Raw genomic sequence first — 15,527 nt, forward strand, 5'->3', positions numbered from 1 at the left:
TCTTTATGTTATACGTGCCCCAAAGCAGGATAAACAAAGGCTGGAGCTGCAAACCTGCGTCTTAATTAAAGCAGCAGCGCGTCGGACGAGCCCACAAAACAGGTGGCTCGGAGCGGGGTGTGATTTCGTTCCCACCCCCCAGCTCCCTTAGGCGTCACGCGGATGCGGTAGCATCACCGACCGCTGCGCCGGCACCCGCGGTGGGTGCGGGGGGGTCCCGGCAGCGGGGACCCCGTGCCGGCCCGGGGGCCGCGCTTTCCCCCCCGAAGCCCGGCCGTTCCCGCGGCTCGTGCGGCGAGCGGCTGTTTCCTCGACAGCGGTCGGCCACGAAGCGGTTAACGAAGCGGCTAACGAAGCGCCTGTTGGCAGAGGCGCCATTAAGCTGTCCTGCCGGCGCAGGGAGGCCGCCAGCCCCCCCGCGCCGCGGTACCCGGCCGCTTCAGCAGAGAAGCCGAGGCGCAGCGCTCCGGTTTCCTTCTGCGAGCACGTGCTCGCGCTCAGAATAGATGCCGTTGTCAAATATTCGGCGCTGGAGGAGCCCCTTCCTGCCCGCGCCGCGCTGCCGGCACGCGCCCCGCGTCTCGGCTCCCCGGGCCTCTCCCTTCAGCCGCTTGCCTCATTTCCCATCTGCTTATTTTCTCTCCTTGCAGCCTCGACCCGGGGGTGCAGCACCCAGGGGTGCAGCGCCGGGCGCCTGCGAGCGCCGCGGGAGCGGGGGTGTCGTCCCCGCGGGGTCTCGGGGGCTTCCCGGGAGCCGGCAACGCCGGTGCACGCCGCTGAGCGATGGGCGCAGACGGGTCCACGCTCCCACGTCACGCGAGGAAGCTGCGGCAAAAACGCTGCACCCGGAGCCGGCTCGGGGGGAAGCTAAAGCATCTCCGACCGGGCACGGATCAGCCCCGAAGCACTTGCTAGGAGTGATTACCTTCTCCAACGTTTCTGACCGGCTGTATTTGCTCTTTTCATCCCATTTACGGGCTGGCGAACGGCACGTGGCGTAGGGGCCGGGCACAGGCCTGGGCTGCAAACCCGCTCCTCCTCCCCGGATCCTGCCACACCGTGCACAGAGCACGCGGAGCAGCTCTGTGTCCCCGGAGATGCCAGCAATGCCACTCAGGGCTGCCACACGCTCCCCTCTAAAGCATGCATGTGCCAAACAGCAAGCTGCTACCATTCCCATCGAGGCAATCCTCCCAAATTTAAGTCCCTTCTGCATCTTTCCTAACATGTGCTTAGACAACCAGGTGCGTTCTCGTGTATCCGTGGGGTGCAGGGAGGCAGGCGGCTGCACGCGACATGGGGACGAGCACACGCGGTGCTAAATAACGCCCACGGGGCGACCACCGAGCAGCCAGTGCGCACGGAAACCCCGGCGAGCGTCATCCTCCCTCCCTCGCACCTCCCCGAGCATCCCGCCTCCGTCCCCGCGGCCGGGTCGCTGCCGGTCGGGAGAGCCGCATCCCGCAGCGCCGGCGTCGCTCGCTCCCCGGGGCTGCCGCCTGGCCCGCAGAGCCCTCCGGAGCGCGGCGCGTGGCCCGGCCGCTCGGGAGCTGCCGCCGTGCTTCCTGCCGGCTCCCCGGCTCCCGGGAGCGGTGCCAGCGGCCAGGATCACGCCTGCTCGGCGCTGCCGCGGCCTGCCCGCGCCCCGGGAAAGCCGCGCTATCTCTTCCCGGCGCCCAGCTGGGCGCTATCTCCCCCCGGCACCTTGCGCCCGGCCTCGCTGTCGTGTTATTTTGGTTATCTCCGCCACGGCTTTTTCCCACCGAGCAGCTGCTGGCATCTGCTGCCCGGACGGACGGCGTGTCCCCAGCCCGGCGGAAGGGACGCCTGCCCTCTGCCCCCGGGAGCGCGCTGGGTCCTCAGTGCACCAGCAAAATAAGGGCAAACGCAGTGAAAGCAGGATCCCCGCTGCCCTGGGCCGGCGGAGCAGCGCTGGCTTCACCCTGCAGCACAAATCACCCACCGCTGCCATCGAGAACTGCTTCCATCCCTCCTACACGCGTAGATTTGATAAAAACACATGCATCTATAAATAATTTGTTTTTTAATGTTACAAAAAGCTCCTGGATCCTGTGAGCTGACCTCTGCCAGACGCGGGCTGTGACATCTCACAGCCTCGGTCCTGTACTGCCCTCAGCAATTTGCCTTTGAGCAAAAGCTGTTTTTCCAGAAAAGCATCCAAGGTTGGATTTGAAAACTTCACGAGACGGAGGATGCACCAACTGCCAGCGGCTTGCTCCCCGGGTTAATCACCAGCGACCGTTTTTAGCAGTAATTCCCGGGCGGCCCGAGCGCCGCACGAAGCCTCCCCTCCGCCATCTGCCCCGCGCCGGGACGCGGGCACCCAAGGTCAGCGCGGCCGGGGAAAACGCGGCCGCCGAATTAGAGCGGCAGAGCCGGCGAGGAAATCCTCGCGCTAATCCCCGATCTCTCGCCGGCACACGGCGCAAAGCCGCGGCGAGGCGGCCTCCTCCCCCAGCTCGGAGAACGTTACGGCTATTCGCGGGCGAGGGAAGAGCCTGGAGGCCGCGCGGGGCCGGCGGCGGAGGGGGTTCGGAGCGGGGACCCTCGACGGTGTCCCCACGAGGCATCACCCCGCGCGGGGCCGGCGAGCAACACGCCGCGCGTTACGAAGCTGCTGCCGTGCTCCCGCGGCCCCAAGGCACCTTCCCCCGGCACCAGCCGCTCCCGCTCGGGCAGCGCACGGATTGATGCCGCATCCGTGCTCCATCACTAGTTGCAAGGCGTTCAGGGCCAACGCCGCATCTGTCGCGCGAGTCCCCCCCCCAAAGCGCTGTTCGGCAGCCCCGGAGCGGGGCCCCAGGCACCCAGCACGCTGCGAACGCTCGCAGGCATCAGCGTCTCCCAGCGCAGAGCAAAACCTTCGGAGCTACGGCGGACCGCGGAGCAGGGGCACAGGCGCTCCCGCAGCTCCATCCCAACCTCGTCTCAGTTCTCCTGGGAAAAGGCCAACATGCGATGCGCTCCGGGGGGCACAACTGATGCTGCCCACCGCAGGCAAGGGATTGCACCTGCCTGCAGCCCCCTGCCCCACATCTCTGCTGCCCCATGTCACTGCCCCACATCTCTGCCCTTCCCTCCTGCCTTCCTCCCCGCTCGGGCGGCGCTGGCTTGCAGCACGCTTCACCGCTGCTTAACGGGAAGGGGCAGCGAGGTGACGAAAGGAGGCAGATTCAAATTCAACTCAAAGCAACGAAGAGGAAGCTTTTCCTGGAGCCTCTCAAACCACTAAAACTGCTTAAAAAAACAAAACAAAACAAAAAATCATCAGAAAAATACCATCCTGCATAATAGCAGAGTCCAGCACACTGCCGAGGCGCGCGTGCTGCACGCTTTCCCTTTTCAAGCCGCGCTGCCGAAGGCAGCTGGAGGGTTGGAGGCACCCAGGAGCGCCGGCTTCTTTTTGCAGCTTCTCAGCTGATCTGGTGAGTAAGACAAACACGTCGGCAGCGTTCCCAGCACACCCCCGCCGCTCCCAGCGATCCAGCCCCAAGGCCCGGCGCTTCCACCAGAGCTCGGGGCCGGTACTAACGAGTGCTCTCTGCACAGATCCGCGGGACCCAGCTGGCCAGGATTGGTCTTTTAATCAGCTACTCAAAGTGCAATCAATTAACCTAAGAAATGGATACCTTTAAAAGTATAATACCTGAAGCACGGCTCTTCAGCCAACTCATACAAATACTAAACTAGCTTAGGGGATGAATGACTGCTATTAAAACACAGAGATAATTACTCATGCGAACAATGACCTCCTTAACTCTTTAATGATTACACAGATTAGTGCATAAAATTATTTTAATAGCACTACAACTGTTGCATATACACTCAGCGCTCTGATTTAGAGTGGACGAGTGGAAGGTTGGACAACTGTTTCATAGCTGAGGACTAAATCGCGCGAAGGAAACCAGGTTCTGCAGCACTAACACGCAGGTTGGTTACTGCTCGTTTCCCCGTCTGAACTGAGACCCGCTGAAGGGGAACCTTGGAAAGATGAGCTGGATACTAAACACAAGGGTTAATATAAAGCACCGCAAAGCAGCCCAGGAGCAGTAGTGGGTATACGAGGCTCTCTGAAGTCTCATTCACTTGCCTTTATGTGCACATGAGAGAGGTTTTGGGGGGCATGCTTAACCCCGGGAGCTATTTGGAATCTCAGAATATTTATTTTAGCTTTCTACCTGAAACAGCTTCAACTGCAATTTAAGATGAACTGCTCATTTTGAATTTGCAATTAAGAACATTTGGCATGCAACGTAGTGGAAACTGGACTCACTAATCTATGGCATTTTTTTTTTTAGCAGATCTAGAAATTTTACAAATTTTCTGTACACTTCAAAACAAGCATAAGCACCTTAGACATGAAAACCTCTCAAAGAACTGGGTTCTATCCCCGGTGACATGGTAAAAGCCACCAGAACGCAAAGATTTTATTCTTCATTTGATAACAACTGGCCCAGCACAAGCAGGAATATTCTGGATCATAAATCATCTGCCTGATTTACCCACCGAATTGAGGTGCCTGTGTCCGTCGTATCAGGAGTAACAAATCTTGAGCCACAACTAACAGCTCGATGAATGAATCTGCTGTTCTAAAGCAGAAGTTGCTGTTCAAAAAAGAAAAAAAATAGCCAAAACTGTGGTTTCTAGGAGAAACCACAAGTTTTCTAACCATTTCTATTTCGGGGCTAATGTTAGGTTTATTAAGTACTCCACTATCGATATTATGTGCAACTGAAGAGGACAGATTCCCTCCTCCCCGTCGCGCTTCCCGAACTGTTCGCACAATGAAGTCAGTATTACGCGCGGCTATGAACAAGCAGCTGCGAAGAGCGAGGGGTGGAACAGAGGGGCCGCACGTCTCGGGGGGGAGCAACCGCCCTCAGTGCCCTGGTGAAGAGCATCAGCGCGGCGGGACCCCGCGGAGAGGGACTCCACAGGCACGCATCTCCGAGAGGCCTCTCCCGCGGCGCTCAGGCCGTGGGGCCGTGCTGCTCCCAGCAGAACACCCAGGGAGGCCAAGCAGCCACGACCGGCCGAGCGCCTGCTTCCACCAGGGAAGCAACCGTCAGAGAAACGCACCCACTTCTATCCTTTCTATGGAAAGCAGAACGATTCAGGAGAGGGGTTAAAGTTTAGGCGCCCTCCTCCCCTTCAACCAAAGGGGTTTCAAGCTTTTTCATCTCACAAGTTCTCCCACCTTTTAGTTTTCTTTGGAACCAATAAACTCTTAAATTAAAACACTGAGTTTGGGGAAGTATGAAAAAACATTTTACAACCAAGGTAGTGTCTTGTTTTATATGTGTAAAATACTAACAGCACATACTCAGAACATGTGCTAACAGAGCAGCTAGCAAACTCTTGACTTCCTTCCTTTCACTGTAACCTGTTTCTACTAATTTATGTAAGACATTAAAATAAATTTGAAATATGCTTTACCCAACAGCAATAGCTGCTTAAGCCAACGACTTGCAACATTTCTGCCTGGAAGCTAGCTTTCCCCTTGAGAGAAGTATCCGCAGGCGTTGACTCAGGTTAATTTTCATCCCAGAACCCAAACGGGGGAAGTCACCACGCACGGTGTCCAGAGGCAGCGCCTTCGGGAATGCGACTGTTCCTGAAAACCCCGCTGACTCACAGCAATCTTGGTAACAAAGTGAATGAACTCATAGATATGGCATAATTAAAAAGCAAGTCTATATTCAAAGAAGAAAGCAATACAGACTCCTCCACCTATTCCTAATGCTATCAAAACCAGTTTATAGCACATTTTTGATCAAGATACTGAACTAATTCCTCGCTAATATTTATTAAACTTTGTCAGACAGAAAACAGCTACCCTGCTTACAGACAGTTAACAGTGCTGGCCTCTGTAGATGAAGATAAAAAAGGCACTTAGGGAAGTGCCTTGATTAACTCCAGTTAAGTGGGGGTTTTTTTCTAGTCCACCAGCTGCATGTTTGGCCAGTAACGGCACAAGAATCACAGAAAACATTTCACAGGAAGAAGAGGCACAGGTCTAGAGGCACCGAAACAAATCAGAACTCTGCACTGTAAACAATTTTATTACAGAATCTCAAAGTGCTTTACAAACATTAATGCCGTAACGCCATAATGAAGTACATATTGTCCCCGTTACGCACAGGAAAATTAAAAGCCAAGGGGCTTGGTCACATCGTGTCGATTGCGGCAGATGCACAGGAATAGCAAAACAGATTAGCAGGTCCATTATCTTAGTGACTGGACCTCTCTCCTCAGTGCGACAAGCCAGAATGAGAGAAATAACTTCTGAATTACTCTATTTCCATTTTCCACAAGAAATCAAAACGCAGTCTTTCCTTTTAACTGAGAGGATTAGCAGCCTTCTGTTTCAGAGGTACGATGTCTGCCAGTTAAGAACTCAAAAGCCAAGAGCTTTGCATGAACGTGAAATGGTCCACAGATACCAACGCAGCGCGACACTGGTGTTACTGCCTACTCCTCAGCTAGCAGAGTTCAGTGCACTTCTGCTCTCCCCACAGGAGTGCTGGCCTTGCAGCTGCATGATGTACATACTACTGTTGCAAACCACTTTATCTTTGAAGCAAACAATTGTCAAGTATTTAACACTTACATAGCTCAGCTGCACACAACAGAACTGAAAATCTAAAACATCAGCCGCTCTGCACAAGTCTCTTACCTGTGAGCTCTGCAGAATGCTGGGAGGACCAAGCTTGACCTTTTTGAAGCCTTGCTCACCTTTAGCATTACAGCTCACACACACTCCCCCATCTTCCTTTGGGAGTCAGCTGAACCATCCCTTAAATTAGTGTTTCAGTCCATTAACTCCTTATGAACTTAATTAGAACCGCTGGCTTGGCATTGATTTCCTGTGTCAGAATCCAGACTCCAGTATTCCACACACAAGACTACATAATCCCCTCCCTTTACGGGTATAAGGCACTCTGTCACTCCTCCTCCTCCGCAAAGTTCCCACCTTTTCCCATCTGTATGCAGTCAGAGAGCAACCTGCTCCAATCCCAGGTTTAGCTAAATCAAATTCTTCAGGTCTCCCCTTGCAGAACAAGTTTTGCTTCCCTGAGCATCCTGGAACCTTTGCTTAGTTAAGTGCTCCAATTTAACATCTTCTAAACACGGGTAACCAGAACTGAACAGATGCCCAAAAGGTTTGTTAAATGTTTTGAGCCAGACTTACCATCACTTTAATAGCAGGTACCTACATGTCTTTAAATCTGCTCAAGTATGCTCTGCATACACCACTCCCTTCAGTCTGCTATGCTTTAACTAATTCCACCAGCTTCTCTCGCACAAGCTGCTCCATCTCTGCACATCACCAACCCACCCCCTCATCTCCACTAGTCTGTAGTTGTTTTCCATCTGGCATTTTCCCATGACCCCTCTAGCATCTAAACTAAGTCAATTCTGTGACTAACATAGCTTTCATCTTCCCTCCCCCCCAAATCAGTGCTTCTGCTTCCTACTCAACATTTCATAATCTTTGGGAAAAAAGTATATCTCATATATATATATATATATGTATATAAACACACCTTTGGCAATATAGTATTTCTGCAAGGAGATACCATTTTGTAACAAATTACTCCATTTGTCACCATATACAATATACTTTACAAGTGTTCTGCATGCCAGCATGCTGAGTTTAAAATCTAAATCTGCTAATCTTACCCCAAGCACAGGTCTTGAATTCCAACCTGGAAATTAAGCAATCTTCTTGCCCTGCTCCATTATGGATGCTACCTTTCCCTGACATACAGAAGCAGCCTACGGAACTATTTTTGAAAACAAAGTGTACATATTTACACAAATATCCTATTTAACCATTAACATAACCTTCTGGTTTGAGCTCACTAGAACAGTCCCACAAATTGGCAAATTACATATCATGCAGAACAAAATACCTTTCTGCTCAGTGCCAATTATTAATTCATCATAAATTTAACTCATATCCAAACATAAGCAATGTTATTTCATCAAATGACTGCAAATATTCATGTACTTAAGGTACAGTGTTTATACAACTCATACCCATGATAGCCTAGCCTCAAGCTGAACAAACCTGAGTGACCTTATTACCCAGCCACCTACACTATACAGTCATGGTTTAATGATTACATCTCAGTGACCTACCACTTATAATCCAATTCCTCGATAACCTACACTTTTAGCCTCCTGCACACTGTACAGCAAGCCCACTAACACTTGAGAATATATGCACTATGAAAGTTTATACCCACTTTACTGCTGCAGGCATTTAACATAAGGGAAGCAACAAGCCTGATCAATCTTCTATTTTTTCCTTCACGATGTCTTTAGAAGAAATTTGTTGCCAATAACATTAAAGCATCCTCTTTTAAAAGCCACCAAAATTTATTTTTCCCTTCCACCTACTCTTGTGATAAATTCTGTCCATCTCCTGGAGAACTGATTTTTTTTTTTTTTAGAAGACTGCGCTGAACTGCTGTTCAAACATCAACCCTTCCTGTGAGATACTACATCTTTGTCGAAAACAGAAGTCTTGTCTGAAAACTTTTGAAATTCAACAATGCTACAGTTCCTTGTGGCAAGCAGTCAAAGCTTAAGATTTTTATCAACAAATGATGACAACCATGCATTTTTTTTTAAAAATTTTATTTGTCAAAGAAAAAAGGCAATAGCCAATTGAAAACCTACTTAATCTTTAACTCCAATTTTGACTTTAAATTTAGAGAAACGACTTATTGATTTACTTTTTTCTTTTTTAAACAAACCCCCCTTTTCCCCTTTAATGTTTACCATCTACTCGTGCTGAATCCTTCCAAGGAGATTGCTCCAGCGTACCTCTCCAGGTCCTCGCTTTGCTCCTTTTACCAAAAAAATGAAAAACTCCATCGTGCATCTTAAGGGCTCCAATCGTCAAAAATAGGAAAAAAAATCTTTGGAATAGCCAATTGAGTTGAATAAAAAAAATATCCACACGAATGCGGTTTGGTTGGGGCAGGAATCCACTCCTATGTTCCTGGTAATTTGATCCCGCTCCATGAATCCTTGTAATTCAGCCTCCCTATCCTATCCACATTATGATTTGAATCCAATGATCCAGCTCCAAGGATTGGGATCCAGTGAGCCCTCTCCAATCCAAACCTTTATAACCAGCAAAACCAAAAAAGAGGAGGCAAAAAGTTAGATACTGTAATGAAAAAATAGGATTCTGGGGAATGATCAGTTATGTTTGCCATCAATTAATAAAGATGTACATTAATAACTATCAATTCCCCAAAACAAACTTTTGAATGGCGATGCTCAGATAATTTTTTAGAAATGTTAATTATTATTTGGAGGAAACATCGTAATATTTACATATGTCAACTGAAAATGCCAACATATTCATTGCTTGTACGGTGGTGTACTACAGGTTTTGTGGTTGCAAAAAATGTTTATGAAATTGGAAAAGTTTACTGCTAAAGCTATCCACCTACTGTATGTCTAAACTATAGCTAGTACTCCCGTCTGGAAGGTAACAAAATTAACTGACTGAAGTTTTCAAACATACTGGTGAGTCAATTCTGAATTAGTCTGAGGGGAAGGGCTGAGACTTAAGAAATTATTCCCAACTATGTTTTCTATTTTTGCTTTCATTCTGATACTTAAAAAAATGAAATAGCAACGCTGTATCAGTCACACAGAGGACATGCAGATTTTAGCAGTATTGATATTATACTCTATCTGATTTGAAGATACCCTTTATCTACAAGTGTACAAATACTACATAACATTAACACTTGTAACCAAATGCTGCATGACAAAGTAAACCAGTACTCCCACCCCTGTCCCAGTTTATTCCTTTAAAAAAAACTAGAATGGAATAGAGAATTACAAAAGCAAGTATTTAGCCACAATTGCTAAAAAAGTTTTAAAGAAAAGAGCAATTGTAGTCTGCGATAACTAAAAACATGCCTGAAGAACTGACAAGTAGGTGCATGTACTCAATTAACCTCTCTCTCAGTATAAGGTCAATACTGCCAATTTCATCTGTGACAATAGCACTTGGAGTCATACCATTGCCTCCATTATTGATCTGATCCTCCTCAATCCTCCTTTTGACAATCCTAAAATGATTGACATGTGCTCCACAATCCTTTAATCCAAAGCATTCTTAATCCATCTCTTCAGATATGTCTACAGAAAGACACACGAAAAGGCAAGATAAAATATAAGATCCCCCAGAAGAGACAAGTTAGCCACAAACATCCCAACATCCCCAGCTTGTATAAACCATAGCCGAACACTGAGACATTTACACAGCAATACCACAGTTTGAAGAATGTTGGTATTTAACTATAACTAAATTGAAACAATCCTGACTGACATCAATTAAAATACAATTTACCAAAGACATGAGGGGAATGTTGATGTTAAGGAGCAAATACTCACTAGGGATTTTACACAAGAATGCAATTCAACACTTCAGCCAATTTGAATAAAACAGTTTGAATTAAAAAATGAAAGACTGTACTGAGTAAAGGAAAACTGTGTACAACATGGGGTTCTACAAAAAGATCATTGCTAGTGATCGTTTATGTACGAGAACGGGATCTGCTGTGACGGGGAGAGTAGCGTGGAGATCCTCTGCTTCTTCTTGGGGAATAACTGCGGCTTCTGCTGTTGCTTCGACTACGGCTTCTGCTACGACTACGGCTGCGTGACCGAGATCTTCCATAGCTTGGACTTCTTGGACCATCAACTTTAACACGGATGTAGGCAGTTTCTCCCTATTGAATAGACAGAACTTTCGATTGAAGGGTCTAGGCTTTACGGCCATCTTTTTAGGCATGCTGACAGACTGAAGATATTGTTTATCAAAGCACAGAAACAGACATCATGTCTTTAAAGTCTATTTTAAAATAAACTGACTATGGGCTTAACTTAGGTGCTTTGAGTGTTAATATGATGGCAACCACACGTCCTTACCTTCAAATCCTATTGTTAAGCCCTTTGTATCCAATTCTGGCCCCAAAATAAGCATGAAACCTACCTCATGAGATCTAAATTTAGTGTTATCCAGTTTTCGCACAGCGTAGGTCATATCTTCCTTCCGTACAAACTCCACGACACCAGTGCCATCTCGGAAAACATCAGCATAACATACATCACCTGCTTCACGCATGTGATCCTTTAAATCCTGCCAACTTCCACTTGGAGGCAGCCCTGAATAAAAAGCAGTGTATTACTTTAAAAATGAATATTACCATCTCCTTTAAATACAGCAGCACGTCACAGCAAGCGAGAGAGAGACTATTTAGTAAGGAGAAAGGCTGCCTCGAGAAGCTGTTAGCACTGCACAGAGAGCATTTCTTCTAGGCTACCCGAGGTGATGCTTTTTAAGAAGCCAAACACAGAGCGGCATCACCCCACGCGGGAACAGGGCACTGGGAAGCCGCCTCGAGGACCCCGGGGGAAGCGCTTCAGCTAGAGAAGGAGAAATAACTCACCCGAGACGATCACTCTGTACTCCGAGCGCCGGGACGGGGGGCCATACCTGCCCCGGGGGGCGCCGCCCCCTCCACCGCCGCCGCCGCCTCTGCCGGTGCCCCGGCCGCTCCGAGGGAACTCCACGCGGAGGCGATACCCATCGTAATCGTAGCCGTCCCGCCCGTAGACGGCGTCCTCCGCGTCCCTGCGGGCCGGGACGGGCGGTGAGCGCCGGCCGCAGCGCGCCCGCCCCGCCGCGCCCTGCCCACGCGCCGCCCCCCCGCCTTTGTTCCCGCTTCCCGCCGGCCCCACCCCGCGCCGCCGCCGCGCCGAGCCCCCCCCGCGCGGGCGGGGGCCGCCCCAGGGAGCGCGGTGGGGGGGGCGCGGCGGCCCGTTAGGGCTCCGGCGCGTGCCCCAGCCCCGGCGCGACCGCCGAACGGCGGGAAAAGCACCGCGCGGCGCCGTTATCCCCTCCCCGCGGGCAGGGGGAGACCCCGGGTGCGCCCACAGAGGCGACGCAGGCGGGACAGGAGGGGGGTGCGCGGAGGGCCCCCCCCAGCCCCCTTCCCCCACGGGAGCGCCCGCAGGGCCTCACCTGGGGTCCTCGAACTCCACGAAGGCGAAGGGCGGCCCGCCGCGGCGGTTCTTGAGGTCGATGTCACGGATGGCGCCGTACTTGTAGAACACGTCCTCGATGTCCTTGGTGCGGATGTCGGGGGGCAGGTTCCCCACGTAGATGCGGCAGTCGTTGTTGCCGGCTGGGCCGCGGATCACGCCCCCTCCGGACATGGCAAGGTCAGCAATGGCTGCGGCGGTGGAGAGCCGGAGCTCAGCGAGCGGACGGGTCGGCGAGCGCGGAGGCCGAGCCGGGCACACGGGAGCGCACACACGCCGCCTCCCCCAACAACCGCTTCAAAATGGCGACCACGGCTTCCCTCGCGGTCCTACTGCGCGCAGCGATTTCACCCCGGGACGCAGCACCGCCTGCCCCAGCAAAAGGCCGTGCGAGCCCGTGTCTCCCGCCGCTCTCCCACCCCGCCCTGTTGCGCATGCGCAGCGCTGGGGGAAAAAGTAGTCCCTCTGTTGTTTGCGCTCCACAAGTTCACCTAAGAAGCGGAGCAGCCCCAGTAGCGCGGCTCCCGCTTTCAGGGCTGCGGCGAGCTAGATGCTGCCTCAGGGAGCCCCGGCTCCCCGCGTTTGGGGGAAGGGCCTTGCCAACAGCCGCGATTATCACGGCGGCAGGCCTGCTGGCGTCACATCCGGTGCGGAGTCCACGCAAAGAAGGCCCGGCTAGGGGCAGGGGAGGGGCCCGTCCCACAGTGCACTGCGCGGCGGGGAGCGGCGGGGGCGCTTGGCGCCAAGGCGCGGGCTGCCTCCCACAATGCACCGCGCACGCGCGCGGGGGGGGTGGTGCAGGTGCCGTGTGCAACGGCGGCGGGGAGGCCCGCGGTCCTCGGCCGGGCCGCGCCCGGCCCTGCCTGCGCTCACAGCGGCGGGGAGAGGGGCTGGGGAGGCCCGGCCCGGGGGGGTACGGGCAGGGGGGCCCTGCCTGCTTCCCGGGGGACGGGAGAGGGCCGGGGCGATGCCTGCCCGACGGGCAGGGCGCTGTGCCGTCCTGACGTAAAATGGCCGCCCCGAGGGGCCCGGGTCTGGGCCCGGGTGCCGCCCTCAGCCCTGTGACCGCTTTCCTCGCCTATCCTGAGCATTAAAGGCAGGGCTTGGGGATGATTTTTTACTAACTGTCCCTATGGCCTTCCCCTTTGTAAATCTAACAGTCTTTACTTCAGAGCTCACACCAGACTGACTCACTATCACACATCCAAGCCCGAGCATTATAACTTAAGGAATCAAAGCAAAGGGGGCAAAACAAACCTTAAAAATGTACCAGCTGTATACTTTGTAGTTTGCACAAATCAATAAAAATGAGCCAAAAAAGCGTTAGGGACAGAGGGAAGTTTAGGTGTCAAATGAGGATGCTTTGAGACTATGATTTTTGGATTATGTGCTCCTGCGGGAGTGTGTGCTGTATGGTGACTCTGGAAATATATACAGCATTAGATGATAAATGGATGCAAGAGAAGGCAGAAAAGAAAGTTCTGTAGAAGAAGCAAGACAAAAAATGTACAGTAATGTTATGTTCATGAGATTGTCATGTACATAAAGTTGTTTTTAAATACCAGTATATTCAGTATGTCACAAAGTCCTGAAAGAGTTGTTAAAGCAGTAGATCTTACTGTTTCAACATGCAAACTGCTCCTTACTAGTGAGGGTGCGATGAGATCACCCAAATTTCAGTTTAAAAACAAAAATACTGTTTTGGCCAGTAGTCCCTCCTTGATGTTTAAGGCTGGGTTGGAATACGTGTTTTCTGAAGGCTGTGGATAAAATGACATGAAATCTCAAGCCTCCTTTCCAAAAATACCTTAGAAAATTTGCCCAGTTCTCAAAGGCTTTGCATCTCACTTGCTAGACTTGTTAGAGTCTGTGTCCAAGAATATAACCTGATGAACATGTTATTGCTGAAGGAGGTGAGCACTTCCTGGCGAGCAGCTGTGGGCACGGTCTTTCTCCCAGGTCCAAGTAAACTAGCTCACCCTCAGTAAATGGCATACATTACCGTGTGTTTCGTAGGGTGTAGAGCATGCACGCAAACCCTCACACACAGCAGCTGTTCCCTGGTACGTTCGCACCTCGCCGTAACCCACCGTGACTCGTTCCTTTGCCCACACTTCACTGCTCGGAGTTCACATCACAAACTGCTTTCGAAATGAGATTCTTCGTGTGGTCTACACGCTATATCAGATGTGGGAGGGAGACCTAAAAAGCAACTGAGATAGTTGTGCTGTTACAAACTCTAGCCTGGATATCCCTTATTTATCTTCCTATAGTATCTTCCGTATCAGCACAAGCAAGTCCCCATGGTACAGGGAAGGCTGTATCACTGTAACTGCAGTGGTAGGGTTAAAGTAGTGTCTGAGTATGCAGAAAAACCCTTTAGGCTCCTGAGTTAATTAGAGGATTTTGAAAAATGTGTCATGCCTCTTTAGTAGTGTCTGTCATGCATGCTTCATTTTTCATGTGCTGATTAAAAATGCATATTCCTCTAGAAAACAGCAATCCTAATGACTTAGAAAAATATTTTCAGTATGATGATGTAACATGTTTGACTATTATAAATGCCTTTCATTTCTCTCTCATGTAGGTTAAAGTACAGTAATATGTTCTGCTCTAATGATTTTTAACATTGGTAATAACTATGTTAGATTGCTGGTGGTTTAAATAAAAGACTGCTATTAATCATTGAAAGATGTTATAAGAAAGCCCATCTTCAGAAGTGGTGGTTTACCTAAGTATAAACTACCAACTATCTAGGCAGTTTTTACATCTTTAAAGAATATTACAGTTTCACAGCCCTGTACCAAAATTTAAACTGGTGAAGCAGTGACTGTAGTACCCATGTGATTCTGGGGTTTGCCTGAAGGCCGTGTACATGAGTTCACTGGGTATTTTTGGTAAATATATTTTTTGAAACAGCATAATTTAACGAGCTGATTTAGTCATTTGCTGAATCAGTAGAAATACTTATTGCATATTAAAAAAAGATTTACTCTTCCTTCCCCAAAAACTGAGAATATACTCTTTCTGGGTATAGAGAGGGCTCCATCCTTTGCCAAAAAATTAGTCTTTATTTTCAAAAGCTTATTAAATTGCTGAAAGTTACTCTTTAAGGCATCATAAAATAGTAGTAAGTCTGCCTGGTTTGCTAGAACTCTGTTGCATAATTTCTTTTGTGCGTTAATAATCCTCATAACTACTTTAAATGATTGCCTTAATTACCATAATGAAGTCTCTCTTATAGAATTATTGAATGTTTTCTTTCTCATTACATTTTTAGCTTTGTGTTATCAACAGATAGCTTTAAAACAGTTGGATAAGCTGCAAAACATGTTTGCTTTGTCAGAGTCACTTTTGGCTTTCTGGCAAAATGTGCATGTGGAGAATCATTAAACATATTAATTATGTAGAAAATAAATTACCAG

The 15,527-nt window shown here is 49.9% G+C and overlaps 1 protein-coding gene across 1 annotated transcript; it reads right to left on the bottom strand.

Annotated features, from left to right (window-relative positions):
- Window positions 1–10,139: 10,139 nt before the first annotated feature.
- Window positions 10,140–12,714, bottom strand: SRSF1 (serine and arginine rich splicing factor 1). Its single transcript, XM_026107210.2, is given in 5 exon segments — window positions 10,140–10,711; window positions 10,713–10,787; window positions 11,051–11,223; window positions 11,508–11,692; window positions 12,083–12,714. Coding segments are annotated over 5 exon segments (774 nt in total). The 5' UTR covers window positions 12,277–12,714; the 3' UTR covers window positions 10,140–10,564.
- Between the last annotated feature and the right edge of the window lie 2,813 nt (window positions 12,715–15,527).

This window comes from Dromaius novaehollandiae, chromosome 19, assembly GCF_036370855.1.
Source record: "Dromaius novaehollandiae isolate bDroNov1 chromosome 19, bDroNov1.hap1, whole genome shotgun sequence".
In the NCBI taxonomy this organism is placed as follows: domain Eukaryota; kingdom Metazoa; phylum Chordata; class Aves; order Casuariiformes; family Dromaiidae; genus Dromaius; species Dromaius novaehollandiae.